Source organism: Cebidichthys violaceus, unplaced genomic scaffold, assembly GCF_023349555.1.
Source record: "Cebidichthys violaceus isolate CVI_PGR_0920_01 unplaced genomic scaffold, fCebVio1.0.p SCAF_4, whole genome shotgun sequence".
Lineage (NCBI taxonomy): Eukaryota > Metazoa > Chordata > Actinopteri > Perciformes > Stichaeidae > Cebidichthys > Cebidichthys violaceus.
The window spans coordinates 10,765,017-10,783,878 of NW_027176594.1; the positions used below are offsets into that span (position 1 = coordinate 10,765,017).

An 18,862-nucleotide genomic window follows, 5' to 3' on the forward strand; every position below is an offset into this window, starting at 1 on the left:
TGTGCAGCAACAACAAGTTCTGTGTATAAACGGCAAACCTCACTTTATCATTCAAACCGTGCTGTTGTACTGTGGACATAGCTGCAGTTTACACTACGTCTGCTCAAGGTATTGTGTGGAGGAGCTGAAACATTCTGTATAACTCCTTTAAAGCTCCAGACTGTCACATTTCTGAAAAGAGACTTTTGAAAACCCCTTCTAAGGTGCAGATGTCCGCTGGCTGTTGTGTATCCGTGTAAAACAGAGCGAACAAGGACGTCGTGCCCTCAATTTACACATTGTTGCTTTGTGTAATGAGCATGCCCAGAAACAACAACCATAGCACTATCTCAAGCAGGAATTTAGCACCAAAAAGCCTAACTTTGGAGGAGCCCACTCGTTTCGTGTAACGCAGACTTCAGCAACGTTGTGTTCGCTTCAGCCAAACTTTGGAAGTGACTTGGCTCAGAACGAGCTCTGTAGATTGAGATCACTTTAGGCTGCCTTGCTCAACGAGACACATGACACTGTTGACCTGTAACATCAGACTATTTTGTTCACCTGGTTCTAAGAGCGCTCTAGAACATGCGAGTTGACTTGTTGGTGTGAGTCACACCACCTTGTGCCTCCATGACTTGTAGTCCATCATTCAGTGAACATGCTACATGCTGGGGGGCTCTAGTGAACACGACATAGAGCAACTACAAAGCAGTAGCATCATTGAGGGTTCCTGTACGCTATGCCAAATACTTAGTATTTATTAATACATAGTTTATTTGAAGGTGACAGTTTAGATGTAAACTCATGTCAATAACAGTCTCTGTCTCCCTCCACCAGGAGAACATCATCAGAGAGTTCAACCTGAATGAACTTTACCAGAAGTCCAAGAAGCTCAACAAGACCAAAGGAGACAAGGTCAGCCAATCCCAGTTCCCACCGGTCCCCGAGGAGGACGAGTCCGAGCAACAAGGAGCCCACACTGAGGTGCTGGAGTCTGAATCCAAGAAGGACAAATAAGATGCTTTTCATCACTCAGCTTTCACTGCTGGATGGATGCTGTGGGTCCAGGTCAGCCCCCAAAGCCCCTCAAAGTTTGTTCACTCGTGAGTCAGAACTGGACTGGTGTCGCTGTGGATCATCCTGAGAATTCAAGTAGCCACTGTACTTCTGCCCGTCTCAGCACCATTTAACACTTAGCCCCAGTTAAACCCAATAATTGAACAAGTGCACACTTTAGCAGAGGAGCTAACTGGGAAACAGTAAACCAGCTTTTGGGGGTTGTAATGCTAAAACCTGGTCCAGTATTTGGGTGGAAGGCCTGCCATGTGCATCGGGTTATTACAGTCTACACCACACATTTCAAAGCTGTGAAGTCTGAGTGACTGTCAGTTGAGTTCTTACTAATTAAGGAAGGGAGCAGTGAATGTGATGCTACTTTTGTTGTTTTAGATTTTTTTTTTTTTTTATGCAACTAATTTAATGAGATTAGAGTAGATTTTTTTTTTAATTCTCCTATGAATATATTCATGTAAACTAAGTTCTAACTTGGTAGAATTCCTTTGCAGTGTTAAATGAGAGATAGTATATGGGAGCACTTGTTTAACATGAGCACATCTAAATTAGTCGGGTGTCACTAACAGTTGGACGTCCCTGTGGACAGACCAAGCTACTTCTGTCATTCCATCTGCTTCATGTTGTTGAACTCTGTTCACACCGTCTCCTCAAAGAACAGAAGAAAGAGAATGCTCAGATCACCTCCAGATGTGGTCTGAGCATTCAGATGTCAATGCGTCTTTGTGCAGTCACATCTGTACGTAGAGATACAAATGTGATGAACAGGGCCTAATTAACATTGCTGTCATTCATGCCATGCGTTCACGGCTCACTTGAGACATTTTCTTCTTTGAAAACACTTTGAGGTTTTAAACTGATTTGTTTTTTACTTTTCTTACGTTGCCATCAAGGTAACTGGTGTTTTATGTTTTCAGAAGCAAGCAGTGCTCCAGCTTCAGCATCTACTGGCTCTCCCATGTTTCTAAATGCTTAGTCAGTTATGTTACATTGACAGTTCCAATAAAGTTTGTTTAAAAATGGCCACGCCCTCAACAGTGATGGTGAAAACAGAGGACAGGGTAACTTTATCATTCTATGGAAAGTGCGAGATGCAGATCTGTCTGTCACTTTTATATCCCAGCAGTTTCCTTCCAGAATACAATATATAAAATAATATTCAAACAAGCTCACTGCAATTTCTAACAGATCTTTTGACAGCCAGATCGTAGATGAAGCATTTAATTGCATGTCCTGACCTCAAACTGCACGTTCAGCAACAGCTGATCTGAGTCAGGGCAATGCTTCAGTGTCTGCCAGGCTTCAGTCCTTCTCACACTTTCACAAGTCATTGACTGATGGAACCTGCTTCTGTACCGCTGGACCAAGCTCTTTACTAGCAGAGTTCAAACACAGAGGTGAGCCCTGCTCATGTGTCCATTTGGCTCCAGGCTGAAGTGTCTGTGCCACTACAGGACTGTGAGATTCGGTACTGACGTTCACGGTCTTCAGAGGATCAATCCCACTAACTTTAATGATCCTCTGACTTTTCCTGTGCGATGCTAACTTCCTGTTGACCTACAAAAATACGTCATCCCTGCAGCACTCTATAGCGGACAAATGTACAGACGATCAGCGTGATGATGGAGTGAGCATGCTTGCAGCTTCAAACTAAAGTCTGGTCCTGATGCGACCACTTCTTAATATTAAAGATAAAAAACGTTTTTGTGGCATTTGATTTAATTTTCCAGCATTATTTCTTGCTAACATTCTACCAGGATTTAGAGCTTTTCCTCTTGGACTCTTAAACTGGTCAACATATGCACACCTACACTGTTTAGATTAGCTTTTTGAAGACTGAGTTTTTTCCTTAATCATGATTTTATTCCTAAAACTATTTTGTTTTGTACACTTCTTGTGAAATTGATTTGAGCGTTTGTCAGGTTGCATTTCATTGGAGCTGCATTCCATGGCTTGTGTGTATATTTGCTCCTGTACATGAATGAAGGAGTCTGCTGGCCTGTTCTTATCATGCAATAAAACGATGTGCACATGAAGCATTCCAATGCAGCCTTTCTTCTCTGCTGAGCTGGTTTTCCATTGCTCCTATGAAACCTTTAGTGTTTCATCTTCACATATAGAAAGTTAAATTTTGTGTAATGAAACTGGCCTCTGCTCCCACAGTGTTAATAGGTTTTGTACAGTGTTTTATGTGATTACATTGCACTGATGTGGTTACACACTTCGTGTGTATACAGGAGCTAATGTATTGTAACTGCATGACATTTAAAGGTGATAAACGCAATGTTCAGAGCATATCAATTGCCTCCACAAAGATCTCAACATTGCGACAGTTGAGCCGGTGGGTCACAGCTAACAGCGCTAACAGTACAAACCACAGCAAAGGTGCTGATAGAGCTAGCCGTGTTTACCGGAAGCACGCTGTTTTGACAAAGCAAGGTGAAGCTCTGATATCACTCACAGAGGGAGACTTCATGCTCTGTTCAGGTAGACATTACTCCTCTACATCTTTAGAGATGCTCGTTGTTTGATATGTTCATGCTCTAAATACCTTATTGAGAACTTTCTAAAAAAGCTCTGTAATAAAGGGTGATCCCTCACCTTCATCTGCTCCTACAGTGCACAAGTCTGGAGTCCAGCTCAGAAACCCCTTTAAAGTGGAAAAAGTGACTGCTCCACCGCTTTGTTTTACATTTATTATCAATCCTCCAGCCCCGCACCACATCCATACACACGCACACACACACACACACACACAAGCTGTACAGTACACATATTTGTCATGTCTTTGATTAATGTCCGTTTCCCAACCCGCGTCCTGATCAAACACAGGTAAAGAAGCCCGTCTTCATCTACCTTCCATTCTGAGTTACTGTCCTCAAATTACAGCCAACTGAAATAAACTAAGCTGAAAAGAAACACACTTTCCCTTTCTTGTCACGTCGTAGATCAGAGACAGGATTCTCTTCGTGTTGGGTTTGATGCTACTTCCTGTGTGCTTCATGTATTTGACCATACCTGGTTAGAATGTGGTCCTGTGGTGTCCCAGACTGGATTAAGACAACGTGGCCAAAGATGGAGATTTAAGGTGACACCAGAGAAAACAGGCTTTAGTTAAAGTCATATTTGGACATGTTACCATTATGTCATTACAAAGTGTTGACATGAGGCCATGGTTCCACTTGTCTTTTCAATGTGACATTGGATCACCACCAGGACACAGTGACTGTCAAATGTAGCGGAGACCGTCTTCTGTGAACCTGATGAAACGTTTCATAACAAAATAACTGTAATTGTGAAGAATTTACAGGACATGAAATGTGTTTATCCAACGTTTTACAGCCGCTCCCATCAGGCAGGTCGCACTAGGTCGAGTGTAGACAACAAGTTGCTCTGAAAAGACAAGTGGAACCAGGTCTCCAACCAATAACTGCTGTCCATCAGTCTGTTGCACCAGTTAGCTAGTTCCAGGGCCAAAACTTCACTTTTTTATAATGAAAGAAAGGTACAATGAAACACGATGGCCCAACACAGAGCTAGACTTCATCCCATAAAGCAGCTGGATGTGTTTGGATTTTTTGGACAGGAAATCTTGAGTAAACAATGCACAGCTGATGTTTAGCAGGGAGAAGGAAGACTTGGTGCTGCTTCACAAGTGTCCACTACATCATCACAACTTTTTTTTCTTCTTCTTTTTATTTTTTTTTTACCATTAAACACATTTTCTCAGACTAGCAGCCTCATTTATGTTTGAACTTCATCTTGAAATCATTTCCCATGCCACATTTCAGCTGAATTCAAATGACTTTGGAGAGCAGAAGGACTTTCACTGACGCCGTCTCCAGTTTGAATAGTAAGACAGAGTCTTGGGCCAGTGGCTTCATTCTCTTTAGAGAACTCATGACTGAAGATGCAATCTGACTGTGAGACCATGTTTGAAATAAGGCGTCTGGTCTGAGAGATTACAACTCAACCATCTTTTGAGTCAATATTAAAAACTCTTCATTTAACAATAGCTATATTTCCATATAAATTCATATAAAACAATTTCAAATTAAATAGGTGACATAAAAAAACACTTTAATTTTCAAGGCAATTGCTTGAGGAATGAATTTTCTAGAGACCAGCCTTGTCTTTAGGACCCTTTGACAACAAAAGGCCTAAACTTCAACCTAAACTTCCTTGTTCACTTTAGTTTCCTCCCTTCCTGTTTGTTCAAACAGACCAACAGTGGCCTATAGTGGCTAGTAATAATAGTAGTGCATGCTGCAGTCTGAACGCCACTTAAAAAAAGAAATCCACATTTAAAATCACATCATTCTGTACAAACATGGAATCATATTCACATCTAGGAATAAATCAACAAATGAATCAAAGAAACGGAATCACCATTTTTGTTTCTTTTCAATGTCACACTTATCGTCATCGTCATCATCATCATCATCATCATCATCATCATCATCATCATCATCATCATCATCCCTGCATTCAAAAGCAAGTCAATTCACGCAGCAACATTGATGGAAGAGTTCATGTGTGGCGTTACTTCCAGCCACTGCTAGACTGTCACAATCCACAACAGACCTGCTGACTGCTGGAGGACTGACCGGTCAGGTCCTGTGTGAATGAGACGCTGGGGTTCAGGGCTCTGCCTGGGCTGCGTTACTGACATCACACAACTGTTTTGTTTATGGGCCAATGAAATCACTCCATTTGGTGGATGCTGTCATTAAAAGTAGGGTTTAACTGGGGCCATAACCGGTAATAAGAACTAGCTATGACGTCATCTGATGAGACTGATCACATGTCTATGGAAAGCCCTTAACTTTCAATGGATTCTACTTGGATTTGGACCGGGTGCCACAGATGCTCCTGGGGTTTTTGTGTTCAGTGATGATCCAAATGTGAGCAGGAAAATGGTGAAATGTTAAAATATTAAACATCTGCACCAATTTCTACCCAAATGTAGCTCCAGTCCAAAAGTGCTGATTGGACTCCCAGCTGACCCAGAGCTCACTGGTGGCCCCAGTAAGGATCAAACTCCTCCCCCTGGCAGTGGTAATGCCTTGCACTGTGACTCTTGTGTGATGTAACAGCCAGACCAGAGCAAGCTAGTGCCTCGTGCTACCTACTGAGCTACAGTGAGGATAAAACCCACAGTGTGGATCCTGTTCAGTCTGGTGAAATCCCAGAAAACAGACTTACAGCCCAGTCCCAGGTGGTGCTGACTTACATCAGTACAGGTCTCAGTTACTGAGGTGGATGTCTGAAGGCATGACAGTCCAGCACAGTTCAGCTCTACAGTAAATCAGCCAATGACGAGTGAGATGAGGACAAAATGGTTCAACATCCTCAGATGTCCAGGTGTACAGTCGGTCAGTGGTTTGTTGTCTTAAATCTCTCCCTCAAAGGCAGGAGGAGGCAGCAATCTCTCCTCTTCGTCTCATTGGTCGTCGAGCGGGAGGCTGGCTGCCACTCAGACAGAAATCTCATAGGTGGTGCCCCCGACGCCCGTCACCTTTTTCACCCCGCCCCCCTGAGGCTTGTGAGCGGGACTCTGCGTCAATGCCGAGCTGGGATAGGCCACTCCGGACCGGGCGGACACGCTGACTGGGTGAGATGGAGAGGAAGGAGCGGAGCAGGAGGAAGTGGAGGAGAAGAATTGGCCGCCGTTGGTCCGACTCAGAGGTTTCATCTGGATCAGCTCATCCCTGATTTGGGAGAAACACAAAGATGATCAGCGTGACAGTTCAGGACAACACATAAAACATTACTACAGGTCTCCTCACATGACATAGTGTATGTCATGTACAATCTCTCCTGATGACAACACTAATGACTCATTAGAGTCATCACTGTTACTTAATAAACTGCTTCTGACTGATGATCCGGGTGTTAGCAGAGGGTTTAGTAGTTTAGCTTTTGAAAGCATGCTCATCACATATCTACTATCAATAAATCCTGCGCTTATTTCACTTCACACTAGCACAAATAAACCAACCTAAAGGGTCAAACACACCAGGGTTTGTTTTAACCAAACCTAAACAGATCATGTACTTACACTATTCACAGCTGATTACAGGTTACTTCCCTCAGCTCAGTCTACATGCGTTCAGTCTGTATGTAGGTACAGTCTTACTACGAGGGCCAAAACCACAGTTGACAGTGACAATAACAACGGGATGCCTTGTGCTGAACTGGACATTGAACTGGGGCAGCCTGCTGGACACTACAGTAATGGCAGTGTTTGTAAGTACTGCAGAGATGGTTGGTGAAAAAGCTGGTATCTCTGGATGAAGTTTGAATATTACACTAATAGTTGATTGGGAATTTTCACTCTGCTGGAGAAATGATCAGAAACAGATTTCCTTTAATAGTTGTTACTCTGAACTAGAATACTGGAATACGTGCCACATTCAGTCATCAAGAACACAATGGAGACACACAATGAGACACTGCTGTGGTCTAAGAACCACAGCAGTTGTGGAGTACAGTCAACAGAAAGCAACAGGGATGTTGTTCAGGACAGAGCTCACCAACATGTCAGAACATCAAACAGCCATGCTAAAGTTTAAAACAAGAATAATTCTGCTGATACTAAACAACAGTGCAAACACATTGTTGTGTGCACTGTGTTGTCTGTGTGTGTGTGTGTGTGTGTGTGTATGTATGTATGTATATATATATATACACACACACACACACACACACACACACACGTTTAAAAACACAGTGTCTAAGTGGAAAAGTTTCACTAGGGTTATCATTTCTAGCTATGTCAGACATTGACTTCTGCAGGGATGACATCATTGGTTCCTTCCACTAACAGTAAATGGGATTCTTCCATTGGATTTTGGATGATTGCCGAAAATAAGCTCTGTGGCAAACAAATATTTACACGTTTTGATCATCAAAATGATCTTCACAAATAAACACCACTTTTATGATGTTTGATGCGTAAAGTAAAAAGCTAACATTAGGCTGTAAAGGAACTCCACCACAGTCACATGACTTCAGGTCTAGAGTTCTAGTGAGGACGTTTAGTCGTTACACTCTTTAAGACAAGTAAAAGCTTAAATTCCCCAGAGGGGTGTTTACTGACCTATTTCACATCGTAGAACGAAACATTAAAATCTCTTCAGCTTGTGTTAAACACAGACCTTACTTCAGACTTCTAACCAGAAACACATTAAAAAAATACATACAGTATGTTTAAAAAGATGGTAGAAATGTGGATATTGTCACTTTGCAGTTTTCTATCCATTCTACTGCTGCTACTGTTACTTTTGCACACTTAATTTATTTCTTCTTATTTCTTATTTTTCTGTACATCCTAATTCATGGATTGTGACTTATATTCTAAACCTAAAACTACCTGCAGAGTATAATATATATATAAATAACATTAAGTCCTATCTATTCCACTGCTGTGTCATGTTGAAAACTGTCTTTTATATTGTCACACATCCATGTTGTGGGTATGGATATTTGTCTGTTTAAGGCACTAGCACAGAATTATGTACAGACCAAACAGAAGGTTGTTATAATAATTTGAATAATAACGTAGAGGACAAGAACAAACAGGCAGACCACAACAGCAGCACACATGTAACAGTGAGAAACAAGCAAAGGGAAAAGAAGGAAGAACTCACAGGAAATCTGGCAGGAGGAAGAGGAGAGAAGGGAAGAAGAGGAGGAGGAGCAGGAGGAGCAGTCAATCAGGTTGTCAGGTTTTCAGCGGGCAGGTGGGTTTTTTCAGGGTAAACAGCAAACCAATCGTCCTGACAATAGGTGAAATTCATACTCACTTTGGCGCTTGTATTCCTCCTCCTCCTCCCATGCCTCCACTTCCTCCTCCTCCTCCTACCCCCGCCGCATTCGCTCCGGCTGACGCAGAAGCCTTTCGGACCAGTCGGTACTGCATTTCGGCAGCGGCGGCACTTGAGTAAGAGAGCGACTTGCCCAGAGGTGGAGGGTGCGGGGAGCGGGGAGGATGGGTCGTGGAGGTGGAGGTGGAGGAGGATCCCAGAGGGGTGTCAGTGGAGCGGGTGCGATAGGGATAAGCGTGGTGGGGAGGTGCATGAGGGGCAGCAAAGCGGGGAGGGCGAGAGGTGGAGGAAGAGGAGGAGGAATGGTGGTGGTGATGATGGCCGTGGTGGTGGTGGTGATGGTGGTGGTGATGATGATGTGGGGGAGGCGGGGCAGAAGAGGATGGGGGAGCTGGGGCATGATTGGCAGGCGGGGGGTGAGAGCCGGGGTGCAGCTCCAGCAGGCGCTCCCTCTCTGGGGGAGGGGGAGGGGAGGAGGACGTGGAGGAAGAGGAGCGATGGAGGAAGGAGTGGTGGTGGTGGTGGGAGGAGTGGTGGTAGTGATGGGGCGACTGGCCGGAGTGGGAGTGTATCTCAGCATCTCTCTGTTGTGACGACAGGAAGGGAGAGCTATAGCCGCCTGCTGCTGGAGTGCAGGGTCTCCCAGAGGAAACCTCAGGGGCTGTTGAACCCACCACCACCCCTTTGTCGAACTCATCACCACCTGCCAGTAAGCTGTCATATGACAGGCTCCCGTTGCGGGACGGGTGGTGAGGCGGGGGTGTCTGATTGGCTAAACTCTTGAAGCTGGCTGAGGTGGTGGTTGCCTCGGAGACGTGGGCGCCGCCTGCTGAGGTGTGCGTGGAGCTGGAAGATCGTGAAGCCACTCCAGATAGGACTGTGGGGTCGGAGAAGGAGGGGTACGAGCGTCCCCCCAGGGAGTAGCCAGGGATGCCCCCTGCTCCCACCTCTCTTCTGACCTCCCTCCTCTCCCCACCTTCTCCGACTCCCACTCTGTCAGATGAAGCGTCCCTCCGGTCCAGGCTGGGCTGGGAGCGGAAACCAGGCTGCTGGCTGGCCTGAAGGAGGGAGGAGGTGGAGGAGGAAGAGTCCCTGGCACTGCCAACGCTCTCACCTCGACTTAACTGGAGGAGGCATGAGGAGGAGAAAGAGGAGGGGAGGTGTAGGAGAGAGGGGCAGCAGGAGGGAAAAGAAACAAGAAGAAGCTGAGCAAATCAGAGTAGAGATCAAGAATTCCTGCTGAACTGACACTCCCTGTCCCTGGACCTTCATCTGATCAGGCAGGACACTACTTTCCATTCATGCGCCCCAAAACCCGACCGGCACATTGCCTGGTTGTGCCAGTTGGGCGTGGTTTCCATCCCATTAACTTAATACAGGTAAACATATTTCTCACGGCGTGTAGTGGCTGAATTTAAATAGAAACGTTTTTGTTCTGTATTTAAATGAAAGGTTAGCATTGAATCTCTAATAATTATGACAACTTGAATCTCAAGTTGTCATAATTACCTTATGGATTTTTGAGTTATGGCTAAAAATGTGTTTTATGAGGTCACAGTGATCTTTGACCACCAAAATCTTTTCATCATTGAGTCCAGGTGGACATTTGAAGAAATTGGCTCTAGTTGTTCCTGAGATATGAGAATGGACCGGACTTATGGAAGTACGTACAAACGGAGAATTGGAAAATATAAAGCATCCTGCTAAACGTGGAGGCATCTAACTTTTTTGAGCAGCTGTATATGTGACTGAGATCTTTTCTCATACTGACTGAGTGAGTGAAGGGTGAGGAACACTTGTAAAGAGAAGGAAATATTCCTCACTGAAGCTTTGAAGAACCAAAAATGGTATTCGGTTCAGTCCTAATGCATTGTCAATCATAGGAGTACTAAACATCTATACAAAATATACATTATATAGAGAGTATTTCTCTGGCATGACAAGTAGTTGCAAGACTTTCGAGATATCATCATCGCAAATCATCATCAGACCCGACACAATATCCCTCATGAATTTAAAAGGAAACTATTGTCAGAAATATAGAAAATAATTCATTTTGTTGGTACTTTTATAGGCAGTGATGACCTGAAAAGATTTGTTACTGAGATTAAAACTGGATACAAACTTCCTCCTTTTATATTATGGGCTTTTCCCAGTACAGGAGAAGGATTCTTCATTCTGAGTCATCATAACATGTTTTCTCCATGAGACCAACTCAGGTGACAAGAACATGAAACATCAGGATGACACATCAAACTACTTTGATGACATTACTGAAACATCAAAATGGCAAAATGGAGGTCCATTTGAGCTTTTAATACTAGATCTGAACTACAGGGGAGCAATTTATTTAGACAAACTCTGGAGGGAATCTACAGGAGACACGTTTCTAATCAGGGAGAAATGAAGGAGAATCAAAACAATATTGTGCTGGATAGACAAGTGGAAGGATATGGGCCAGACATGGGTACAAACACTGAGTAGAACCAACTCATCTGTATGAATCCAGACGTATTCAGGTACAATACTTGGATTTTAACACAAAAATGACTTTTAATCAGCCTTATACTCCAGAGACGGATGAATTTAGTCACTAACCATTTCAAATGTGTTCAAACTGTATTTCACCCATGTCCGGAGCAAACAGAAAGGGGCAGGAAATAAAGAGAAGATAAAAGAAGGACAAATGCTCTCAGAACAATCACTTACTGATACTGATCAACAGAAAGCCACTGAGAAACCAAACCCAGAAGACCGACAGGAAATCAAAAGGAAAAACACAAACAAAAATGAGATACATTAGAAAGAAATCGATGAGCGTTAAAAGAAGCAGATGCAGGGACAAATGGAAAAACAACTCTGATCAGAAACGTACATACACACCATGCACCTTCAAAATAAGAGTGCATAGCAGATTTTTGTCTTGTGTTACTCTTAGGTTTATGGATTCAGAGTCAATATGTCCAGCATGGGAAACCTCCACAGTACGGACATATTGAAACCTACAACAGGGAGACTCCATAGTCTGAACCAGACTGTCAACTTTATTACTCCTTTCAACCCTGACAAAAGCAGCACAGGCCAGATACACTACGGTTCATACCTTTCACAATAAAAGCCTTGGACTTCTAAACTACGTAACTGTATACCAGTGATAAATTAAGTCAGAGCATTTTGCTAAAAGGAAACTCAATAAAATAGCTTACAGTAGTTTAGGCTATACAACCTTCTATGCTTGTACTGTATGTTGTAAAGCGCTTTGAGTGGTCACTTAGACTAGAAAAGCGCTTTACAAATGCAGTCCATTTAGCATGAATTAATCAACGTACAGCTGTGTACAGTGTATCTATCATTTGATCACACTCAGTGTCAATGCTCTAATTTTACTATGTTGATTAATATGTACACACAACATCTATTGCACAGCTGTACATCAAGGAGAGGGATCCATCCTCTGTTGCCCTTACTGATGTTTCTTCCTTTTTTGTGTGTTAAAAGTTTCTTTAGGCTTGTTTTCCCTTCCTGGAGCGAAGGTCCAAGGACAGAGGGTGTCGTATACTGTACAGATTGTAAATCCCCTTGAGGCAAATTGGTGATATTGGGAAAAAGAATTGGACCTGACTTGACTATCGTTGTTCATCGCCAGTCTCACCTGTGTGTTTATGTGTGCATTACCTGGTTGGCGTAAGCATGTGTGAGCGCTGTGTGGTTCTTGCCGGGGCTGTAGCTGGGCCTGTATTTGTACATGGTGGGGGTGGGAGGGGCTTTGTTCAGTAGACTGCACTCTGCATAAGGGTAAGGAGACAAAGAATAAGAAATATCACTGTGAAGTCAACGTACAATCAGATCATAGCAGAGTTTTACAACAGGAAGTTGAGATTAAGTCCATGAGAGAGCTGAAGCAGGGAGTTAGAAAGCATTACCCTCCGTGTTTCCTCTGGTGATTCCAGGGTAGCGGAGCTCTGGTTTAGGAGGAGGAGGAGGCTCAGCGTCACATGACTGGCTCTCCATCATCTCCAGACTGGACTTAGACTGGATAGAAGTCAGATAGAAACTCAAAGAATCACAATCAGTCGACTGAAATATGGTTGACTGTTAACTGTTTTTATCCCTTTCTATATAATTTATGTATGCACAGACCAGTGACAGAAAAACCTGAATGAATGAGTGGAGAAATATAATGAACACAGACACTTCCACATATGAAATTGATGTAAATCATATGTTATGGCCTTCAGCGTAGAGCTGCATGATGTCATGTTTCATGACATCTTTTATATTGCAATATGAAAAACTACAGGAATATTCAACAATCATTTTGAAGGCTACATTTTAAAGTTAAAAGCAAAGATGAGAGCAAAATGAACAGGCTGGATAAGCTGGGCATAGATGTGGTTGTCTTGCATTAACTGATGTATTTCTGGCTCTTGAATTTCAAACAGCTTACACGTCTTGCTGCCATCTGGACCAGCCTATAAGCAAACTTACATAACATGTGGTCACCTACAGGCAAACAATTATTTTTGTCAAAACAGAACAGTGAAACTGCAGTATTCATGGAAATATGACCACCATCCAGCTGTCCTTACCCGGTGCAGTTCTCCCTGTATGCCGTTGTCCAGGATCTTTGCAGCCAGCTGGGCCTCTGTCAGCTGTGGCCGCAGAAAGGGAGGCTGCACACACACGCTCTGCACACACTTCTTTCTGCCCAGATATCTGCAGAAAGCACAGAGACAGTAAGTGTCCACAGCATAAAGACAAACAACTACATAAGTACAGTGTTGTCACAAGTTATAAGCCCCTTTTTGACTGTAGGGACTTGGAACCTTTTGAGGAACTCATTGCGTTTCCCCGCATGGACCAGGGTCTAACTTAAGTTCCGGGGACATTTCACCCTCCAAACAGGCCCTGGTCTGGGGTTAGTACTTTCTGAAAGTACAGGAACTTTCAGGGTGGGGTTTGCAGGGATGACTGTCACTGATACACACACACAGCACCGCTCTAACCTAACCCTAACCCTTTATTCATAAGGCAAGGCAAGTTTATTTGTATAGCACATTTCAACAACAAGGTAATTCAAAGTGCTTCACATAAAACCATTAAAAGCATCAAAACATAATGCAAAAGAAAAGGAGATTTAAAAACAATTAAGAACATTCATTGAAACATTAAAAACAGTCATTAAAACACTAAAAAGCAGTGCAAGAAAATAAAATACTGTAGTAAAATGCAGAAATGCAGGACATTTTTTTATATCCTTGAATCTGGTTCAATTATAGGCAGCAGCAAACAGAAAAGTCTTCAATCTTGATTTAAAGGAGCTGAGGGTCTCAGCAGACCTGCAGCTTTCTGGGACTTTGTTCCAGATATGTGGAGCTGAAAAACTGAACGCTGCTTCTCCATGTTTAGTTCTGACTGAACAGAAAGTAGACCGGTCCCTGACGACCTACGGGGTCGGGATGGTTCATAAGGTAGCAGCAGATCAGAGATGTATTTTGGCCCTAAACCATTCAGTGCTTTATAAACCAACAGCAGGATTTTAAAGTCAATTCTTTGTTGGACAGGGAGCCAGTGCAAAGACCTCAGAACTGGAGTGATGTGATCCACTTTCTTGGTCTTAGTGAGGACTCAAGCTGCAGCATTCTGAATCAGTTGCAGCTGGAAGTACTCCAGTATCGATTTAGGACCATTTTAGGACGAGGGGAGAGAACTTCTCTTTGCTTGATAACATCAAAAGTAAAGCTAGGCTTTACTGTCACTTTTCCACTCATTTTTAAAAAGAAAAGGGAGGGTGCGATTGTGCGAGCGAGCTGAGAGAGAGAACGGTAGAAGAGAGACACGGTGAGACAAAACAAAGTTTGATTTTCTTTTTCGACATGTATGATGGGTGGACACATTGTGAGTTAACCACTGCGACCACCAGCAGCCCTGCTAAGTCTCCAGGTCTTTAGACCGTCATGGAAACGAAGACAACAGGCTGAAGGAACTTTTTAGTTCATTAGGCCAAAATGACCAGAATCTTCTTGGTGGAAACTATTCTTCTGTTTTGAATGCAGTGATACACTGCATTGAAATGTGCTATTTATCATCAGTGCAGTTTTCAAATATCAAACTTAAATACTTGCAAATACAATGGTCTAAATGATGATGACCTTTGAATGTATTAGGTAGGGATGCACCGATCCACGTTTTTCACTTCCGATACCGATACAGATATCTGAGGTTTAGTATCGGCCGATACCGATCTGATACCGATCTAATAGAGAAAAACAGTGCTGAATCGATTTAAAAAACGCAGCCGACGCTACGCGCCCCCAGGTTGTCCATCGCTTTTCTCATGTTGCTGGCGTTGTCCCTCAGAATCACGTGGATTTTGCTCAACGGAATTTGCCACTTGTCAAACATTTCCTTCAGGCTAGCTGCTATCGCTTCGCTGGTGTGTGACCCACGAAAGTTTGTTGCATTTAACATTGCACTGTGTGGCACAAAAGTTTCATCCAGCCAGTGTGCTGTTAAACTTAAAAGTGACACAGGGGAAACGTCGGAGCTCCAGATGTCTGTCGTGAAACTTATCGATTTGACATCTTTTATCTCCTTCAATATGTGTTTGCACACTTTACCGTGCAGTTCAGGTAGCGCCGTCTCCGACAAATATTTTCGGCTTACCATGTCGTAGCGTGGTTCCAGGTGGTTAACTAGCAGCCGGAATCCCTTATCCCCGACAACTGAGAGCGGCTGCCCGGTTCCAGATGGCTGATCCTTTCGCTCGCTCCATTTTGAAAACAATCTATGCGGCCAGTTCGCTAGCGCATGACGTTACGCAGAGCACAACGCATATAATTGGACTGAATAGATTTGCCTTTATGGATCGGTCACATTGTCACCGATACCCGATCTAGAATTTTTTCCTATATCGGGACCGATACAGATATTGATATCGGATCGGTGCATCTCTAGTTTTAGGTGGAGACATGCCTTTGTAAGGCAGTGTAATGCTTATGAACGGACGGCCAGAGAGAGTAGTAGTTAAGAAGAGAAAAGTAAAAACAATGCACCTGGGTGCCTGTGAGCTGCAGAGGACATGAGAGACGTTCTTCCAGCAGCCATTGGTGAAGGGGTTAACACCTCCTCTGAACTTCCCTGTTACCTGGAGAAAGATAAAACAGAGACACCAACAGGGGAGGGTCAAAAGAGGGAGGATGGTTAGAGTATTAAAGGTTGATACCATGATTTAAGGATTAGACTCTTTACTGGTCCTACCTGTTCATTGGTAGTCCTGCCTCTGGCCACAAGCACTATGTGGAAACCAGTGAGGCCAGCAACAGGGATGAAGAATAGGCCTGCAACACACATTACAGCCAGCCTGACAGCACAGGGGGGTCAAGGAATATCTCAAGAGACCAGAATAAACAGATCAGGGCAGACGAACAGAGGATCAGTTCATGGATCTCATTTGATTTGGATATTTGTATACAGTACATGGACAGCTTGTACTGGTGGTGGTGTTAGGACATGCATGCTAGCTTGACAGAAAGGAAACTAACTTGCGTTCCAAAGTTAGGCTAAATTTTGTCAAGGGAAAAACTGGCATGGTCATATTTACAGGAGTCCCTTGACCTCTAACCTCAAGATATGTGAATGAAAATGGTTTCTATGGATACCCACGAGTCTCCCCTTTTTTGCATGCAGTATAAATGTGTTATATTTGTCTTTTCTAAAGGTTTATGCATATTGGGGTCCCTTAACCGTCTTGGGTTTGACTGGAAAGCTGAGAGTCTTGTGGATGTTTAAATGGTTGATGATGTTAGTTCACATAGTAAGACCATTTTTTAAAAACTTGACATCAATGTATAAAATGAGCGTTGTGACCTCTAGAAATCTTCCCACACCACAGTGAAATAAATTCTCAGGACATCTGATACAACCATAACACTGTGATTGAACAGAATCAGCAATTTTAAAATGGACAGGACGAAAATGCAAGGGAAAGATCCTTAAAGGATACGTGACGATGGCATGCAGGCGGTCGACGTTCTGCCGATGGTAGAGGATAAAGAGCAGGCCAAAACCAAACACGGCCATGATGTGAGCTGTCAGAGACAGGAGGAAGAGGAAGAAGTAGCGGTAGTTCCTCCTGCCGATGCAGTTGTTTACCCAAGGACAGTGGTGGTCGAAGTCCTGTATTATGAGGGTTAAAAGACACTGATGAGACAAAATGAAATGGAATTTGTCTGCAAATTTGTCTGATGGCTGTATTCAACATGAATACAGCCATCAGAAAATGTTACATCGTTTCTTACTTCCTCATACAGTAGCTGCAATTTACATTGAAATTACACACCATGTGACGTGTCATGATAACAAAGACAACTGCTGGAGAATTAGTTTTGAGGTTTTACTTTTGCCCCAATGTCGTAAACATTAAGTTTAAATGTATCACACTACATGAGCTACAGTCTACAGCCAGGTCTCCACAGGTCAATGCCCAGTATCACTCTAATGAGAGAGGTGCAAAGCCAAACCCCAAGTTAGCATCACACTGGTTCCCTTGACAAAGGTTTCTTCCCATTGGATTTTGGATTTCTGCAGAAGATAAGCTCTGTGGCAAACAAACATGTATGATTCTGACAGGCTTTGTTCAGCAAATAATAAATGAATAAATTAACAATGAATGTGACTGTGGCTCAGTGGTAGAGTAGGGTCATCCTTCAATCAGAGGATCGGTGGTTCGATCCCCTGCTCCACTAGTCCATGTGTCCTTGGGCAAGACACTTAACTCCAAATGTCTCCCATAGCTGTGCCTACAGTGTGTGAATGTTGTATGAATGTTAGATAGTCCTGATGGGCAGGTGGCACCTTGTATGGTAGACCTGTCATCAGTGTATGAATGGGTGTGAATGGGTGACTGATGACATGTAGTGGTCTAATGGGATATTTACTGACATTTTATACTGTAGAACAAAACCTTATAGGACAGGGTTATAGGACTCATTCCTGCCGCACTCCTTTAAGGATCTCCTCATGACTAATCTCTCTGAAGTTTAAACTTCAACTGGCGTACAGTAAGAAAACACACACAAAACAGTCAAAATTTAGAGAAATTGAATCTCTTAGGTTAAACATTGTCGAAAAAAAAAAAAGTTTATTAAGAGACATTTGAAATCATTAACCACATTTTTCTATAACCAAATCATATTTTAAATGCCACCAATGTCAAAATGTGCCCAGTTTCCGCTCCGGTATCCTGGTTATGATTGCGCCTCACAAAACTGTGCAAACTGTGTGCGCGGTGTTATATATGAAGAAATGCTCAGGGTTTGCATGACTTGTACCATAAGTATCTTAGCATACAAGTTTGAGTCATTGAGCTGGCTGGCGTTAGGCCGCTTCTTTAGCTTTAGTGTGTAGCATACGTGCTAGCCGGCTAGCTAGTTAATAAGCTAATAAGCTAGTTGGGCTTTTGGCAGCTGGCCATCCAGCCCATCAGGAGAGAAGCAGACTGACCGCTGAACCCAGCTGCTGTCTCAGAAAGAAGAGGTGGTTGCAGGTGCAGGCCATGAGAACACGACGTGGTGGAAGCCAGTCAGGAGCGGCTGATGAGTGCAATGAGACGGAATTTAAATGTGTACATAAATAAAATAATAATACGCTAAACTGGCTAGTATTTCTGGTGCCAACTAGCGAGGGTAGCAACATTTAATGGACTAGTTGACTTATCACGCACATCTCTAGTGTCTTTATTCGTTCGTGTTATGCTAGCCTCATTGGCCATGTTCCATGTTGACAAAGACACACATTCACACCTTAAGGGAATAGCCGGCAGCAGAACCAGCTCTTCAGTCATGCCAGTTAAACTTTTGCTAGGTCAGAATGGATATGGCTACAGTCTGGTGATGCAGAGTGGACTTTTTTCAAGTCAAACTGCACTTCTGTCTGCATTACCCTGCAACCATTAAACTCATTTGATAACAATAAGTGGAATG

The 18,862-nt window shown here is 43.3% G+C and overlaps 2 protein-coding genes across 6 annotated transcripts in view; one reads left to right on the plus strand and one right to left on the minus strand.

The window, feature by feature from the left end:
• The window catches only part of tmx2b (thioredoxin-related transmembrane protein 2b), a 6,656-nt gene extending 3,570 nt beyond the window's left edge, over positions 1-3,086 (plus strand). The window contains exon 8 of the mRNA XM_068726727.1: positions 817-3,086. Coding sequence (XP_068582828.1) covers positions 817-996 — 180 coding nt within the window. The 3' untranslated portion in view covers positions 997-3,086. The remainder of the gene's footprint in view (positions 1-816) is intronic.
• Positions 3,087-3,731: 645 nt separating this feature from the next.
• The window catches only part of zdhhc5a (zinc finger DHHC-type palmitoyltransferase 5a), a 30,826-nt gene continuing 15,695 nt past the window's right edge, over positions 3,732-18,862 (minus strand). For 4 of the 5 annotated variants that reach the window (XM_068726704.1, XM_068726706.1, XM_068726703.1 and 1 more), the window contains 8 exons: positions 16,885-17,057; positions 16,140-16,242; positions 15,935-16,026; positions 13,469-13,595; positions 12,803-12,911; positions 12,555-12,664; positions 8,859-10,003; positions 3,732-6,761 (listed from right to left, as the gene is read on the minus strand). In XM_068726704.1, the coding sequence (XP_068582805.1) occupies positions 6,527-6,761; positions 8,859-10,003; positions 12,555-12,664; positions 12,803-12,911; positions 13,469-13,595; positions 15,935-16,026; positions 16,140-16,242; positions 16,885-17,057 (2,094 nt within the window). In that variant the 3' untranslated portion in view covers positions 3,732-6,526. Of the gene's footprint in view, positions 6,762-8,702; positions 10,004-12,554; positions 12,665-12,802; positions 12,912-13,468; positions 13,596-15,934; positions 16,027-16,139; positions 16,243-16,884; positions 17,058-18,862 lie in introns of all 5 variants that reach the window. The other variant, XR_011104760.1, reaches the window with a different exon arrangement.